The sequence below is a fragment of the Dendrobates tinctorius genome, unplaced genomic scaffold (assembly GCF_039654945.1).
Source record: "Dendrobates tinctorius isolate UK_male_01 unplaced genomic scaffold, ASM3965494v1 ptg000003l, whole genome shotgun sequence".
Taxonomy (NCBI): Eukaryota; Metazoa; Chordata; class Amphibia; order Anura; family Dendrobatidae; genus Dendrobates; species Dendrobates tinctorius.
In genome coordinates, this window is record NW_027361671.1 from 50,687,029 (window position 1) to 50,704,621 (window position 17,593).

General features: G+C 48.6%; 1 protein-coding gene across 7 annotated transcripts in view; it reads right to left on the reverse strand.

Moving 5' to 3' along the window:
• Positions 1-17,593, reverse strand: part of MCC (MCC regulator of WNT signaling pathway) — a 517,969-nt gene that overhangs the window by 166,089 nt on the left and 334,287 nt on the right. For all 7 annotated transcript variants that reach the window (XM_073551638.1, XM_073551567.1, XM_073551693.1 and 4 more), the window contains one exon: positions 10,412-10,554. In XM_073551638.1, the coding sequence (XP_073407739.1) occupies positions 10,412-10,554 (143 nt within the window). The remainder of the gene's footprint in view (positions 1-10,411; positions 10,555-17,593) is intronic.

The window sequence follows — 17,593 nt, forward strand, 5'->3', positions numbered from 1 at the left end:
TAAAGCAGTCCCTGGGTGGGAGATTGACTCACCGATCCAAGCCACATGCACCTCTTGTTTAAAGGTGCGCCACCGCTGCTTGGAGAATCCTTCTACCCAGGCTCGCATCCGCCGAGGCCTGAGTATGGATATTATAATGTTTGGCAAATGTGTGCAGGCTGGACCAGGTTGCTGCCTTGCAAACCTGTTCAGTCGACGCCTGGTGCCGAAGCGCCCAAGAGGCGCCCACTGCCCGAGTGCGCTCTGATCCCTGCTGGAATCGGCGTGCCTCTAATGCGGTAGGACTCCTGAATAGTCCAACGAATCCATCTGGCTACGGTCGATTTCGTGGCAGCGAGTCCCTTCCTGCGCCCTTCGGGGAGCACGAACAGCGTGTCCGTCTGACGAAAGGGTGCCGTCCTCGACACGTACTTTCGGAGGGCTCTTACCAGGTCTAATGTGGAAGAGCTTTTTCCACACGGTGCACCGGTGCTGGACAAAATGAAGGCAAGACAACATCCTCATTCATGTGAAATGAGGACACGACTTTCGGCAGAAAAGGAGGGGCTGGTCTGAGCACCACCTTATCCTTATGGAAAGTGAGGAACGGAGCTCGGCAGGATAGGGCCGCCAGCTCTGAAACCCGCCTGATAGAAGTGATGGCCACTAGGAACACCACTTTCCAGGAAAGGTACCTCAAAGAGACATCCTGAAGTGGTTCAAATGGAGCTTCCTGCAGAACACTTAGGACCAGGTTAAGGTCCCAGGCGTCCATAGGCGCCTTATAGGGAGGTACCAAGTAGGAGACTCCCTGGATGAGTCTTAACCTGCAAATTGGTAGCAATCCTGCGCTGGAACAGGACGGATAAGGCCGATATTTGTCTCCTGAGGGAACTTGGAGCCAAGCCCGAGTCTAGGCCCGACGGGAGAAAGGCCAAGATGTTGGGTATCGAGAATCTCAGTGGAGAAACACTCCGGCCTCGACACCAAGCAAAGAACACCTTCCAGGTGTGGTGGCAAATTTGTGCTGAAGCCGGCTTCCAGGCGCTAACCATTGTAGCGACCACCTTGCTCCCAAACCCTGCCTGGGTTAGAATCCAAGATTCAAAGGCCATGCCGTCAAACACAGGGCCCCCGAGTTCGGGTGGCAAATGAGCCCTTGAGAAAGTAGATCTGGGCGCTCTGGCAGTTGCCAAGGAACGCCGGTGAGCAGCTGCATTAGATCTGCGTACCACGCTCGACGGGGCCAGTCCAGGACCAGCAGACTCGCCAGAACCCCTTCCGTCTTGATCTTTTTGATGACTCTCGGGAGTAGTGGCAGTGGGGGAAATAGATATGGGAGGCGGAACTGGTTCCATGGCAGAACCAACGCATCCAACAGCGATTGCTTGCGGGTCCCTGGCCCGAGCGACATATGTGGGCACCTTGGCGTTCACTCTGGACGCCATCAGGTCCACATCCGGAGTTCCCCACCATTGACAAAACTGCTGGAAGACCTCGGGATGTAGTGACCACTGTCCGGACGCAAGACCCTGCCGGCTGAGAAAGTCTGCCGCCCAGTTTTCCACGCCCGGGATGTGGACTGCTGAAATCACCAAGTGGTTTGCTTCGGCCCACTGAAGAACGTGCCCACCTCGCGCATGGTTGCCCTTGGTGATTTATGTAAGCCACCGCCGTGGCATTGTCCGATTGGATCCGGACAGGGCGGCCTGCTAAGAAGTGATGAAACTGCTGCAGAGCCAGCCGAATTGCTCGTATCTCCAATAAGTTGATCGGGAGGCGTGACTCCTTTGGCGACCACCGTCCCTGGGTCGTGTGGTGGCGAAACACTGCTCCCCAGCCGAGGAGATTGGCGTCGGTTGTTATCACCAACCAATGGTCTGGGGGGAAGGGGTTCCCCTGGGTCAGAGAGGAATTGGTTATCCACCATCCGAGCGACTGCCTGACTTGAGAGGACAGTCGGCACCGCCGATTGAGCGTGAAAGGATTCTTGTCCCAGGCTGACAAGAGAGCGTGCTGCAGGGGTCGAAAATGGAACTGGGCGAACGGTATTGCTTCTGTTGCTGCCACCATTCTTCCTAGAATCCTCATCCCGAAACGAATGGTATGAGGGACTGGTTGGCGAAGAGTCCGAACTCCCTGCCGGAGAGCTAGGGCTTTTTCCTGAGGGAGAATCAACAACCCTCGGCAAGTGACAAAGACCATTCCTAAGAAGGAAATACTCTGAGCTGGCACAAGGGATGACATCTTCGAATTGACCAACCACCCTAAGCAGGCAAGTGTATCTAGTGTGATGTTGACATTTCCCTCACATGCCCGTCTTGAAGGGCCCTTGACCAATAGGTCGTCCAAGTAAGGCAAGACGACTATGCCTCGAGAATGCAATATGGCCATGACAACTGCCATAACCTTTGTGAACACTCTGGGAGCCGTGGCTAACCCGAGAGGTAGCGCCACAAACTGAAAATGTCGACCGTTGATGGCGAAACGCAGGAACCTTTGATGAGGAGGAAAGATGGGAATATGCAGATATGCGTCCTGGATGTCGACCGAGGCCAAGTATTCTCCCTGCTCCATGGCCGATATGACTGAACGGAGAGACTCCATCCGGAAATGTCTGACCCTGATTAATTTGTTCAGAAGTTTGAGGTCCAAAACAGGTCTGACAGACCCGTCCTTTTTGGGAACCCCAAACAGGTTGGAATAGAAGCCCTGAGCCCTTTCGTGCTCTGGCACGGGAACAATGACCCCGTTGTGCTGTAGCGATTCGATGGCTCCCAACAGAGCTCTTGCCTCGGTATCCACCCTGGGAAGACGAGAAAGAAAAAAACGATTTGGAGGGTTTCTGACAAACTCTATTTTGTAATCCGAGGCCACCAACTCCTTTACCCATGCGTCGCCTGCGACACTGAACCAGACGTGGCGAAACCAGAGTAGTCGGCCGCCCACCTTGCTGGTGTCTGGTAAACGCCTCGAGTCATTTGGCTGACGATCTTTGGGATCTGGATCCCTCGATCTGGGCTGGTGAGTACGCATTCTCCCCAATGGGTTCGTTCTATATGAGACTTGCCGCTCCCTATCCTGGTTGGGGAGGCCTGAAGCGGTGGAATTGGCCGCTGTGGTCCACCCGGGGTTGCGAAAGGCCCGAAAACGTGCCTGAAAAGGGTGGCGAAAAGGTGGTTTGATCTTTTGTTGAGGGAGAAAACCGCTCTTTCCTCCTGTGGAGTCAGAGATAAGTTGATCTAACTTCTTCCTAAATAGACGGCCACACTGATAGGGCAGGGAAGTCAAGGACTTCTTGGAAGTAGAATCGGCCATGTCCTTAACCAAAGAGCTATTCTGATAGAAATTGCGTTAGCGGCAGCAAGTGCCGAGCAATTGGCCACATCCAAAGATGCATTGATTATGTAGTCTCCGGCCATCACGATCTGACTCGCAATCTCCGATATCTCTGCAGGTAGCTCTTGCGCGACCTTGTTTAATGATTCTGATCATGAGATCATGACCTTGGCTACCAAAGTTTCAGCGAACAAGCGAGAGAGCGCTGATACGGATGCCTCATATACTGAGCGAGCTAAGTTCTCTATGAGGTGATCCGTGGGATCCTTAATAGAGGAACCACTAGGTATGGATAACAGTTTTAGTGGCTAGGCGTGACACCAGTGGGTCCACCATCGGAGATTCCGTCCATTTTTTATGGAGGTCCGGGGAAAATAGATACCTTGCTTCGAGTGCCTTTTGACCCGAGAAACGCCTGTCTGGTCGATCCCTGTGTCGCTGCACTATGTCCTCAAACTCAAGGTGAGAGGAAAAAATTCTGTGCGGCCGCTTCACTCGCTTAAACGCCACCTTATGCCCTGTAGCCGCTGCGGGATCATCCTCAATCCCCAAGGTCTGATTGACGGCTTCTATGAGGCTATCCACTGTCTGACGTGACCCTGGAGCATCCAGGTCAAAGGGCTCGTCTGAGTCGAAATCTGAGGTCTGCTCGCTATCAACCACTGGCGACGGGGAGCGAGAAGCAGAACTCACGGATGCCAAAGCACCGGTTGGACTGGGTGACACCGCGTGGATTCTCTTCCCCCGGGTCTGCCTGGAATGAGAGCGGCCCCTGCAGGCCGAAGGCTCTAGTGAGGTGGAGGTTTCTTCTAAGGCCGGTGAGCCACTGTCCCTGCCCCTATCTGGGGCCTGAAGGGACTCGATTGCCCTCGTAAGCGACGCCATGGACTGTGACAGTCATAGGGCCCACTCCGGGGGGGTCGGTACCTCGGTTGCAGGCGCAGGGGAGGGCTCCTTGGCACGTTCGGACTCGCAGGCTTCGCATAATCACTTGCTCTGTGCCCGCAGAAATGCAGCCCGACAAGAGATGCATGCAGCGTAAAAAAAGTGTGCGTCTTTGCTTTTTCGGACATGCTGTATCTGTCCGCTGCTGGGGATGGGGGGAGGAGGTAGCACCTCGTTTTCCCTGTAGCGTGGCCTCTCGGGCAGCACTTACCCCAGTCCTGTGCCCCCACTTTCCTGGATGCCTCCACACTAAAATCACGCGCCACCAGCTGTGGGGCGGGCCGCCAGTATATGAACCGCTCCAGGGGTGGTACTTCCGGCTCTGTGGCCTAGCCGCGCTCCGAAGCCGGGAACTAAATTTATCCACCGCCACCCAGGCCTGGGGAGCGGGCCGCCGGAAGTGACGTGTGGCCTTTATCCCCTGCCCGCGACGGGGGGTGCGCGCGGACCTTCCGTGGCGCCGCAAAAATTGGAGCTACTTACTGGCGCGGGCTGTTCTGCACCGCGCTCTCCATCTGCAGCCACGCTCAGCCAAGAATGGCCGGTGGCATCAACCGGCTAAGGGCTCCAGCCCCGGATCTTCGCCGCAGGAGCCCTCCCAGGCCCTCTCCTCACTGACGATCCTCTTCGGCTTCCCAGCTCAGGTATGTGAGGGGGCCTTGAAAAATAGGACGGTGCAGGCACCCCAGCTCCATCTAACCCCTTCAGGTGGTGAGGAGAGGGACCGTCCACCGCCTTGCAGCACCGCAGTCTAAGCATTGGTGGAGCAGTGGGGGCTGCATGGACTAGTCTTGTGCCTCTGTACAGCCCATGGTTTCAATACCTAGGGGTGGTCAGGGCTAAGCCCAGCATCGTGTCCCACATCGCGGGAGAGGATACGTGGAGGGACAATCGCACGTGCTCGCCCGTTGTGGGTTTGGGGAAATCGGACCCTTTCAATAGGATCCGTTGCCCCTGTCTAAACATAGTTTTGAAGGCTGACGGAAGACCTTATGTCTTCATGGAAAAAGTCTGGAGCAAAAAAAACAGACGTGTGCCTCCATGGACACTAAGCAAAAAACTGATTTACGCCCGCAATAGGGGCGAGGGTGTATACGGCGGAGGAGGAGCTAACCTCTTTTTTTCACTTAGTGTCAGCCTCCAAGCAGCAGAAGCATACACCCACAGTATGTGTCCCCCAATGAGGCGAAGGAGAAACAGGACATCACGTTTCTCAGGGTCATGTGGGGTTGGTCTAGGGCAGCCAAGGTCACATTCCTCACCTTTTCTATCTTGGCCTCTGGTAGTAGACAGGCTTGTTGCTCGGAATCCAAGATAAACCCTAGAAAAGTCTGTTTTTTAGGGGCTGTAACCTTGATTTTTTGACGTTTACCATCCACCCCAGTTTCTGTAGGATGTCGGTCACTCGTTTCAACTGTACAGTACAGTGGTCTTCTGAGCTGCCCACTATTAGGAAATCGTCCAAATAGGGTATTATGATCATGTTGTGAATTCGGAGGAAGGCTGTCATCTCCGCTAAGACTTTGGGAAAAACTCTTGGGGCTATGGATATGCCGAAGGGAAGGGCTCTGAATTGAAAATGCCTGAGAATGCCCTGGATATAGAGAGCCACTCTTAAGTATCTTTGATAACCTGGGTGGATGGGGATGTGATAGTATGCATCCTTTAAATCGACTACGGCCATAAAACAATCGTGATGCAGCAGCTTTATGGCTGTAGCTACCGACTCCTTCTTGAAGGTCTGATTTTTTTATCCACTGATTGAGGCCTCTGAGGTTTATGATTGTTCTGAATGACTGGTCCGGTTTTTTTTTTTTTTTTTTTATCAGGAAGAGGGGCAAGTAGAACCCTGTTTTCTCCTGTTTGCTCGGGACTTCAGAAAGAACCTGTTTGTCTAGCAGACTTAGGATTTCCGATTCCAAAGCCAACTGTTCTTCTATCATCTTCCTGATAGGGGTGATGTGAAAAAGGAATCTTGAGGCCTTCCCTTATGATGTTTAGGATCCAGGCATTGGAAGAGATGTTTTCCCAGGCCTGGGAAAAAAACGCCAATCTCCCCCCCTACCGGAATACTTGCGTCATTGTGGGGATTTCTTGGAAGTGGAGGTGGCTCCACCAAACATAAAACCGGACTCCTTTTTCCTTTTATTTTCCTATCTCCTTCCCTTCTATCCCCCGGGGGACGGCCCCTGTTGAATTTTCCTCTCCGAAAGGGCGGCCTCCTCTGATCCGCTGGAAACCTGGGGAAGCCTTTCTTTCTGTCACTTGCCTTCTCTAGGATGTCATCTAGATTTTTTCCGAATAAAAACAGACCATCACATGGGAGAGAGCACAGCTTAGCTTTAAGGCCCTTTTACATTTAGCGATGCACCAGCGATCCAACCAGCGATCCGACCCGGTCAGGATCGCTGGTGCATCGCTAAATGATCGCTAGTGAGCTTTCATACAGAAAGACCTCACAGCGATGCAGCAGCGACGCAGCGGACGATACTTACCATTCACACACAGCGATCCTGCGTCCTCCCGCCCGCGTCCACGCGTCGCTCATCGTCACAGCAGGAAGCCCAGCAGGAAGCGCCCGACGAGAAATGGAGCCGGACATTCTCGCGCGATCAGCGATGAGCAGCGGGGGAGCCGGTCGCTGGTAAGTATCACACATAGCGATATCGCTAGCAATATCGCTATAACGTCACAAAACCAGTGACGTTTTAGCGATATTGCTAGCGATATTGCTTAGTGTAAAACCCCCTTTAGACTGTAGATCCCCTGGACAGCCCTTAAGTCACAACGCCCGCCTTGCGGCGTTTGACAATCCTGCCGCCCTAGTTGTCAACCTCTTGGAGTCAGCCGAAGGGTCCGCTAAAAATGCTGCCGCCCCATGCAGAAGATACATATCTGCCAGTATTTTTCTCTTGAGAATTTTGAAGCCAGTCTCTCTTCTAATTGCTGCAGCCAAATCATTAGGGAATGCGCCGTGCAGGTTTCGGCTATTGCAGGCTTCAATCATCCTGCTGCTGCTTCCCATGCATGTCTTAAATAGAAATACGCCTTTTTATACAGCGGGTCCCTAAGTACCCCTGAGTCTTCCAAGGGCAGAGCCGATTTTTTGGATGACCTGGACACCGCCGCATCAATCTTTGGGACTTTGTCCCATATTTCTGTGTCCTTATGCTCAAAGGGGTACCTCCTCTTAGAGGAGGAGGAAAGAGCTCCTGACCTCTCAGGCTTCCTCCATTCTCTCTCAATGAGTGCCTGGACCTTTTCATTGACTGGAAAGGTCCGTTTCTTCCTCTCTTGTAGTCCCCCGAACATGACGTCCTCCAGGGACTTAGCCGTTTTTTCCTCCTGTAGGCCCATTGTCACTCTGATGGCCTTGAGGAGAGCATCCGTATCTTCTACTGGGAAACACGGTTTGCCACCCGTGTCGCTATCTGAGGAAGAGGAGGATGGGTGTTCGGCCTGAGATAAGGCTAAGGAAGAGTCTGAGATAGAGCTAGGGAAATCCTTCCTACTCTTTTTCCCTTTTTTAACAATGTTTTAAGCGAGCCTTCCATCTCCGACCTGATAACTGATCTAAGGTTGGTTGCGAAACTAGGCGCTTCCTCTGCCATGGTTCGCTGGATGCAGCTGGCGCAAAGGTCCTTCTGCCAGTCTCTTGCTAGGGGGCTTTTACATATGGCACAATCTCTATTGTTCTTGGGTTTTTCCTAAGGAATTTAAACATACAAAAGAAGGCCCCTATTAACAGCTTGCTAACATTCACAAAGATCACTCACCACCCGTAATCAAGGGTACCGGACTCGGAGGCTGTGGAGGAGCACGTGATCTGTGATCTCTGGATCTCGAGGAGTCCCCCGACCTACGACTGGGGTGACTGCTGCTTGATCGGCTGCCATGCTTGTGAGCGGAGGGTTGTGAAGGAGGCAGAGACGGTGGAGACGGCTGCTCTGACCCCATGGTTACCCGGCCATGTTGACCGCCCTCCTCTTTTAAATAGCCTCGTCCCGGTGAGCGTTTTTCCCCTCCCCCCTGCGACCGCCGGCCGACCGCTGCAGTTTCCTGAGAAAAAGGCCGGCGTGACACCGGGCGCCATGTTGCCGTTGCCTTACTGACGTCAGCCGGCGCGCTCCCAGGATGCCCTGCGCCGCTGACGTCAGCGGCCGGAAGACGCCCGCGGCCCTCCCACGCTAGGCATTCTGAGGGAGAGAGACCGCTGGCACGCGCGAGGGGAGGGAGGAGCGGTGGAGCCTCCAGGAGCCGCCACCCGTGCCCGCACGAACCCAGAGCCTCAGAGAGACCCCGGGGACTGCGCTACCAGACGCCCAACGGCCGGCGCTACAGGTGAGGTAACCTGTTCTTCCCGCGCCGGGACGGGCCTGGGTTCTTTCACCTATGACAGGCACCGCCGCTGTCAGTGTGGGATTCCCTTCCAGGACAGGTACCCAACTGAAGCGGGGGAGAGGTGCCACCCCTTATATTTCAGTAGGTTCCTGTCCTGGCGGGGCGGATCCCTCTCTCAGGTGTGCGGTCATGGGTGAAGGGAAAATATACCAATAGTCCGTACCCTGTGGCTCCTATGATTCTGACGCACGTTTCGCCTGGTGGCTTTCTCAAGGAGTGTGTAATGTCCTAGTACCCACTACAATAATTGTGCTGTGGTTTTGCATATTTTGTCATTTTGACTTCCCCTATTTTTTATGTCATTTATATTTCAATATTATTAATAAAAATCATATATTTTACAGTTTTCTTCATTTGGTTTATCCACCTGGTGACACTGGTCAGAATTGTAAAATTTGGCCTGGTCATGATGGTGAAAACAGGCTCGGGTGGGCGGGTTAAGGAGTTAGGCGTTGCACTAGATGGTGCCACTTGAAGCAAGAGGCTCAACTGGCGGCATGGCAGGTGGCAGATTCGCCCCCTGAGCACCAAACTACTCACTTATGGTCTTATAAAGGGAGTGGTTCACCCTTATTACACATATCTATTATTACAAATTTCCTGCACTTCGTTTCCCAGATTATCAACCATTAGTAAGAGGGGAGTTGTCCGTGTCACGCAGGATGTGCAGGGATCTCCCAGGTGTCTGTGTATATTAGCACACAATTGGTGTCTCTATTAGCCTTAGTTTATCTTCTAGGTGAAGTTCACACTCCTCCCTCCATTTTCCTCTTAGACTTCTGTAAGAACTAGAATTAGGAATGACAAAATAACATTTCAAACAAACTGAAACAAGAAACAGCAGAGGAAACTCCCTTATAATTATCTTCACGGTTAGATTCCTTTCCTACGTGTACGGTCCCCACACTGTACACAATGACACTTTGTGGGGCACATCAATAATATACATTAACCTGTTAGTCATATAGGAGATGCTCTGTTACTGGCTGCACACAAAGCACCATTCTGTTTAACCTTACGGTATAAAACACAGGCAAGATGACAGGCTCATTTTTCTTTTAATATACCAAAAGCTTAAAGGGAACCTGTCACCAGGTTTTTTCAACACCAATTGAGAGCAGCATGATGTAGGGGCAGAGACCCTGATTCCAGTGATGTATCATGTACTTGGGATAGGTGATAATATACTGATCATTGGGGGGTCCAAACACTCGTTCCTGCAGTGATAGGAGGAATGTAGCTGCAGCGGCAGTGCTAATGCTTCACTGCTGCCATCTGCATCCACAGAGAATTAATGGAGTGGGTGTTGGGCATGCACACTGCTGCTCTATTCTAATGGGCATGAAAGTACCTTGTTGTCTATTTGTGGTAGTCCCAGCAGTCGGATACCCACCAATCAAAAACTTGTCACCTATCCTCAAGATTTGTGTTAACTTGTATTTGTCGGAGAAGCCCTTGCATGCAAGTTTTTTTTTTTTTTTTTTTTTTTTTCTGGTTATACAATTTGAGCAACTTCTTCCATAGAAGACAGGCGTCAAGAACTGATATCCTTGATGTAAAAAATACTGAAAAATTTGATGGAGTAGAGAGAAAATTTCTAGATATGGGAATTATTGCAAAAATATACACCCCTATGAAAGACAATAAGTGGGAAGAGTTTATAGACATGAGCAGTCTAAAGTCCAAGGATGTTTTACACCATTTTAGAAACACATTTAGCAACTAAGAAAGGGTAAATGAACAATACCTAATTGTTGTCCCTTGGAGGCGGTCGATTTTCTTGTTTAGCTCGGCGATAATGCTGTGCAGCTCAGTGATTCTTTCTTCATACCGCAATGTTGTCCTCTCTTGGACATCCTCATGTTCCCGCATCAGATGAGACTGTTCACACTAGTAGAAGTAAGCACACCGTCGTCACAAAAATAAAAAAAAACACAGAAGAAAACACGAGGCAGAATTACCAGTCTTCTCTAATTTATTTCATGTTCAGTCTAGCCTGAATATAAAATGTCTAAAATTAAATATAACATTGGCTCATGTGGTTTTGAAAACTGCCGTCCATCTTCCAATCGTCTAGTCCAGGCTTACACCTCCCATCGCTTGGCTTCCTTTAGGCTGAAACGCGGGTCCTATATTTCACAAGGTTCCCCTTCCTGGGAAACTAAGCCCCATCTCAGTCTAGGCCACTCAACAAGTAAAGCAGAAAAAAAAGACAAAACCAATAACTGATGTAAGGCACGTGCCGGATTTCTGACGCACCGGGATTGTGGCGCATTCAGCTTTGCCATTCGGCCCTATTATCTGACGGTATAGATTATAAGGTCAGAGCAAGGAAGAGCGCTAGTCATTTTATTAATGTTCCCTTTTTTTTTCCTCTGCCCCACCGAAAAGTAAAAATACAAAATATGATCATGTATTGTATGGTAGAAAAGTATTCTCGTGACAAATTATAGTTGGTGCCAAAGAAAATCAATATTTTGCAGTACAGAATGCAATGGATTCTCACGGAGAACGCTCCTATGTACATAAGCTGTAAGTACCATAAAAAGGACAGAAATGAAACCATCCCTTTATGCAATGATGTCACAACAGTGACCCGATGCTGCCCATGGGTCCTGCTCCTCGCACACACATCTGATTTTGTCAGATGAAGCCATGAGTATCCAGGATGGCCTCCAGCTGCAACGTGTAGCATTACATAGTGACCATGAACGGCTATCTGAGCAATACAGCCATGGCTTGAGCCCATCAAAAGGGGAGTCATTCCTGCATTCTGACTTACCTCCTCTCCCTCCCCCAACCCCTCCTATAACGGGTACCAACCAAGTGTGGAGACCATCCAGATGCCTTCATTGGGCTTATAGACAGTGGTGTTCTTCATGTGATTACCACTTAAAACTGAATCTGTCACATTTCACAATACAAACTGAATGCATTAATAGGTCTCTTGGACCTGATGAGGTTTGTATACTTACTATAAAATAATCTTGGCATTAAAATTATCAATTTAGGAGGCTAGCTAAATAGTGTGAGAGCTCATGAGTCCAAGTGCGGTATATTGAATCTCTGCCTACACAGCCTGACAGCTGCTTCTTGTACTGAGCAGTGAGAATTCTCAGCAGCAGCAGGGAGGAGGGACACTGAGGAGCTGTCAATCAGCCAAACGTGGGCATAGATTGAGTTTATACATTCATGATTATAGTGTTTCTTACAGATATTTATAAAGTAAGTACACTAATAGACCTATATAATAAATGCAGTTTATATTGTGAAATTTGGTGACAGATCCGCTTTAAAAAGAGGTTTTCCCAATATAATGATATTGATGACTCACTTTTAGGTCACGTTCACACATTCAGTATTTGGTCAGTGTTTTACATCAGTATTTGTAAGCCAAAACCATGAGAGGAACAATCAGTGGAAACGTATAATAGAAACACGTCACCACTTCTGGATTTATCACCCACTCCTGGTTTTAGCTTACAGATGTACAATACTGACCAGATACTGAGCGTGGATTTCCGACAGGTCATCAGTATCATATAGGTGGGGGTCCGACACATGGCATTGGCATGGATCACCTGTTACCAGCTCCAACAGTCGCCGAATGTGAACAGCGTACCGAGTGTACCGTGTCACCAGACTACTTAGCGGCTGCTCCCAGGTATTGCTGATCAGTAGCTTTTCCGGTATGATGGGCGCTGAAGCCCCGCCGGTCTGATATTGAAGAGCTATGTTTTTAGTGGGAAACCCCTTTAATTCGGAGAGTGAGGCTACATGTAATTACACTATACTGGCAACGTGTGACCATGGAGAGAATAGGAATCGATAAAATCCTATGGACACTACGCCTTGCAGAGATGAGAACTCATTATTATTCTGGGAGACTTCTTATCAGGGTTACATTATGCGTAAAGATGATGGAAAAGGACATGTTTGCAAAATGTTCTGTCAACATTTCTCCCACTGACTAGCACTCTGCGGTCCCAAATGGCTGATAATATTTTAGCACTGTCCACAGAATAATTGCTGGTTGTTTAATAAGCTCGGGATATTAATGCCGCCTAATATAACAAGACACTAGGTCCGCTCTTACAGCTATGTAGCAATTAATAATTCATAGGTTCTCACAAGCACTAATCGTAACAATGGATAAACCAATTCCGCCATTTTCATCGTCAGCTAGTCAATAAAATACGATGAACTTAAGAAAAATGCAGACCTAACTAAGTGGGGACACCGTAAGACAATCAAGAACTGCAATACAAACTGACACAGAGACGCCGCTGCCTCACTCTAATCATATGTATGCATCTGGGTAATGGCCGACCCCAGTTATTAGCGCTGGGGATCTGAGATATTATGGCTCTTTGTCAACATGGAGCAGCACAAGCTACACGCGGACTGATGTAATAAAGTTATATGTCTCAAAGCATTAAATGTTCTTAACGGCTTTAGGCAAAATACAACTCAAACATGAAAAGTAAAAAAAAAAATTAACAGTTGTTTTAATTTTTAGTTCATAAACATATCGTATAAATCTTCTCTCTTATTGTCACAATGTAAAAGTCTGTCTTGCAATGTAGAACACAGCCGGGATCAGCAGTTGTGATAGAGTCACAGTTTTCTTTACAGATCGGAGTTGTTGAGCTGTGTATAACCCCATCCACACCACTGCTTTTTGTGTGCATTGTATAGGGGCAGAAAGCTGCTAATCAGGGCTGGGGATGTGGCTGGACTAAGAAGCACGAGGTAGCTTGTCCTGGTATGATAATCTACTGCTGATAAAACACTGATTGTATTGAAACATCAAAACATGGTCCAGTAAGCGATATATTGCTGGAATCAGGGTCACTTCCTGCAACTTAGTGCTCTCCAATTATATAGCAAAAAACTGCTGACGGATTCCCTTTAAACAATGGCAGCTTATTTGTTGTGCCAAGAACAGAAGCGCAGGCCCAAAATGTGATCTGTTGTGTCATTCAAGCCACAGGATACCAGCAACCGTTACTGAGCTTTCACAGCAGTTGTACCTACACATCCCGCTCAGGTGAGGAGATTACCCGGATCTTTTTATAAAGGTATCACCCTGGTTTCCCTACAGTGTTTCTCTGTCTCCCTAGACATGGCGGCCAATGTCTACGGAGGCTATACAGCTCTGGGCTAATGAGCAGTTGTCAGCGGTGAGCCAATACTGGCCATGGTAGCGAATTATTTGCCCAGAAGGTAGCGAAACCATGATGATTGGACGTCACAGCTCTCATTGTGAGATCGCTCATCCTAAACCCTAAAAGCACACAACTGCGATATTTCCAGGTCCCTGTATTTCTTTTTTCTTCTCCTGTTTCCATTCCTATGGTTTAACCCGGCCTGACTCAGGGCCCTGGATATTCCATGTACTAAACCCAGCCTGACTTTCTGATCCTGCGATCCAATACTAATTTTGGACCCGACGTTAACATGCCTGTTGCAGCCTCGGATCTATGTCTTTAGACCACTGTCCTGTTACCCTTCTGACACGTCTTTTGGAGGACAGAGACCCGAGTACAGGAAATACAACAGCTGTACCGAGAATCAGCCCTAACCAGAGAGAAGACATACAGGTCATGGTACTGGCCTCGCCCAACACATGTATACACGGCTGCCGACATGGTACTAGCCACCTGGGCTCCCCGTGTGTCCGGGCGCTCCAGACAAATCACGTCCAGTGCCAGCCAACTGCTATACAAATAACGATGGTGACCTGAAGATTAATAGAGACACCACATCATTTCACTTCACAATCGGCAGTAAAAACCCAACTAGCTGCAGGTCGTCTTCTGTGACAATTTATAGGTATGTGGTGTGACAGCTCCGAAGATGAATGCTGCACTTTTTCTCTGCTATGGCCTTGTACACACTATAAAAACCCAACTTATCAGCCATTATTACACCACAGCAGTCAGTATCTTCCGGTCAGAGGGGAGATTTATTGCAGTGCACCCCACACGTGATGATTGAAGTAGGAGACGGCAGGGATTCTATTGTATCACAGAGCAATAGCAAACATCCACAGCAATCATTCCACTCTTACAGGAAGCTGAAGCGCACTAGTAAATATCTTCCCCTTCAGACACTCATTCTTTGGTACAGGGCGAATATTTTTACAGTCAAAACACAAATACGTTTTCATAAACGAGTGATTATAAAGAACATTTTACTAATATGCGAGGACATCAGTCACTAAACCAATATCTCCCTGCAGTTCACAGAATATCTGGTAAAAGGTTTCCTGAAATTTGGTAAACCATTCCGCGCAAAGTTGTATGAAAATCAGTCACAGTATGGAAATGTCCAGACACAAGAGGGATCTAATGTAGAACATGCAACTAAGAACTAAAGGAGCTGAACACTTCTTAGCGGTCTGACTTATGGAGAATCCGTCAGCAGGTTTTTATGTCATCTGAGAGAAACATGATGTAGGGGCAAAGAGCCTGATTCCGGCGATGTATCACTTACTGGCCTGTGTGCTGCAGTTTGGATAGAATCCCCATTCTTTCAGTCCGGCGACCAGGCAGCTTTAGAATGCTATTAGAGAAGCACTCACAAAGTTTGTTTTTTTTAATCAAGTCTATGTCGTGCATGTAGTGTAATGTGGGTGTTAATACGGTCACCTACCACGATCTTCTCCGGTTTCCAGTACTGTTCTGCTTCTCTTCTGAGTGACATCACTGTCCTCCAAGTGACACCGTGTTTTGTGTGACCTGGAAGTGACTATTACAGTGTAGAGCGTCAGAATGAGGCAGAGAACGAGACTCCATGGGCTTATATTGTAAGAAAGACTTCTAGCTCACGCACAGAGTGTGACCCGGAGAGTCTGACGAGTGGGGACGTCCCTGAGAAAAGGGCAAAGCAGTGCTGGAAACCGGAGAAGACAGCGGTAGGCAAGTAAGTTATCACACACAGGTTTATTTAAAAAAAACAAAAACGTATCTGCTGGTTATTAACGTTTCAAAACATGACAAGTTCCCTTTAATCAACATTCATCCTGGCAGGAGACACAGCAGAGGAAAAAAGCATGTGGAAATGCAATTGCTACTTTTTAGGGACATGTCCCTTTGTCAGGCAGCAACCCTCTGAATAGTCCTCAGTCTCAAAAATTAGAATTTCTGGGGTGCTGATAGTTTTTCCACCAGCCTGTGTGACTGTCACCGCAGCGGGCGCAGTGATGTCATTAGAGTGTACCTGCTGTGGAGCCTTAGTGAGTAGAGCAAGGACTGGAGCAGTGCGGGGGAACGGAAGTCAGGTGAGTAGTGTGTGTTTGCTTTTTGCCATTCACTTGCAGGGTTGTGGAGTCGGTAAGACAAACCTCCGACTTCTCAATTTCTCTGACTCGGACTCCGCAGCACTACTGAGCATGTACATAAAGAGCTGCACAGATTCATTTCCACTAAAAGCCGAGATCCTTAGATCAGGAACAGAACAGACATTTATAGAACATTTCAGAACTTTCCCAAATTCTTATGAAAACATTTACAGCCCATCCTGTACTGAGCCACTGTACCCAATTTATTATATGTTTTAAGAGTCAGAGTAGGTGCATTTTATACCAACTCCACCGACTCCATGGCCCTGTTCACTTGTAGCAGGAATATAAGCACGCACCATTATGTGTTTGGGGACTGTTAGGATCACACTGTGGAGGTCCTGATTCTGTGTTGAGGCTGTGGGGATTTTCACTCTCTGTTGGGGGGGGGGTCATACTGTGGGGATCATTCTGTGTTTGTTGGAGATCATACTGTGTTGGGGGTGAGATGGGTCCATAATTGTGTTTGAGGGTTGTGGTGGATAATATTGTATGAGAGGACTATAAGGGCATCATACAATTTGGAGGCTGTGGTGGCCATCATAATGTATTGGTGCTGCGGGGTGGTCATCAATCTGTATATATTGAGTTGTAGGGTATCATACCTCATGGGTGCCATCATTCTGTGTAGGATCATACTTTTTGTGACTGTGGAGAGCGTTATGCTGTGTGGCGAGCTGTGAGAGCCATCATATGTGTTTGAGGGCTGTTAGGGATCATACTGTGTGGGGGCATTCATACTTTCTGAGGGCCATCAAAATGTGTCTTGTATCATACTTTTAGTGGGAGAGTGTCACACCGTGTGTGGGCCAACATTCTGTATATGGGGGGGGACTGAGGGTTCCAGTATATTGTTTGGGGAACTGTGGAACCATTATACTGTGAGTGGGGGCTGTCGGCACATGAATAAAAGAAGCCTTATCATTTAATGTTCTTGATAAACCCTATAAAAATCAGCAAATTATAAAGTTTGATCTGCACAATAATAGGCAGTAAAAAATAACAATGTTAATGACAATAATGCATAGAATTAATTTCAAAGTATTGGTTTGGCCCTCCGTGTCAGTCACTATCTGTCAAGGGGCCCCATGGAAAAATTAATTTACAGTTTTGGAAACAAATATTGTAGATATCCAGGAAAGGATGAAGACAGTCTTGCCGAAACCACTGGTGTGATCTACTGACATGTTGCTACACATCCAAAATCACAACACTTAGCTCCACAATACAAATCACTGACTCTTTATACCAATACGGTTACATCCAGGGGCACAGGCTGAGTGAGAACCACGCTGTATCGGGGACATACAGAAGCACTGGATTTTGGGGGTTGCCGATTTGGAGACCTGCATTGAATTACATTTTGATCCCCGTATGTGCGCTTTCTGTGGCCCTGGCGCTGCCGTGTCTGCCTGTCCTGCAGATGACTCTTCACAATGTCATTACTTGTCGATGTAGGGGAATTACGTCTACACAGGATTCATGAGATCTAGAATTTCTCAGCATAAAACTAGCTTAGTTGTGAGATGCGATTCCGGGGCAGGGACAGACGATCTTCATTCTTCCTGTCTAGAAGACACAATG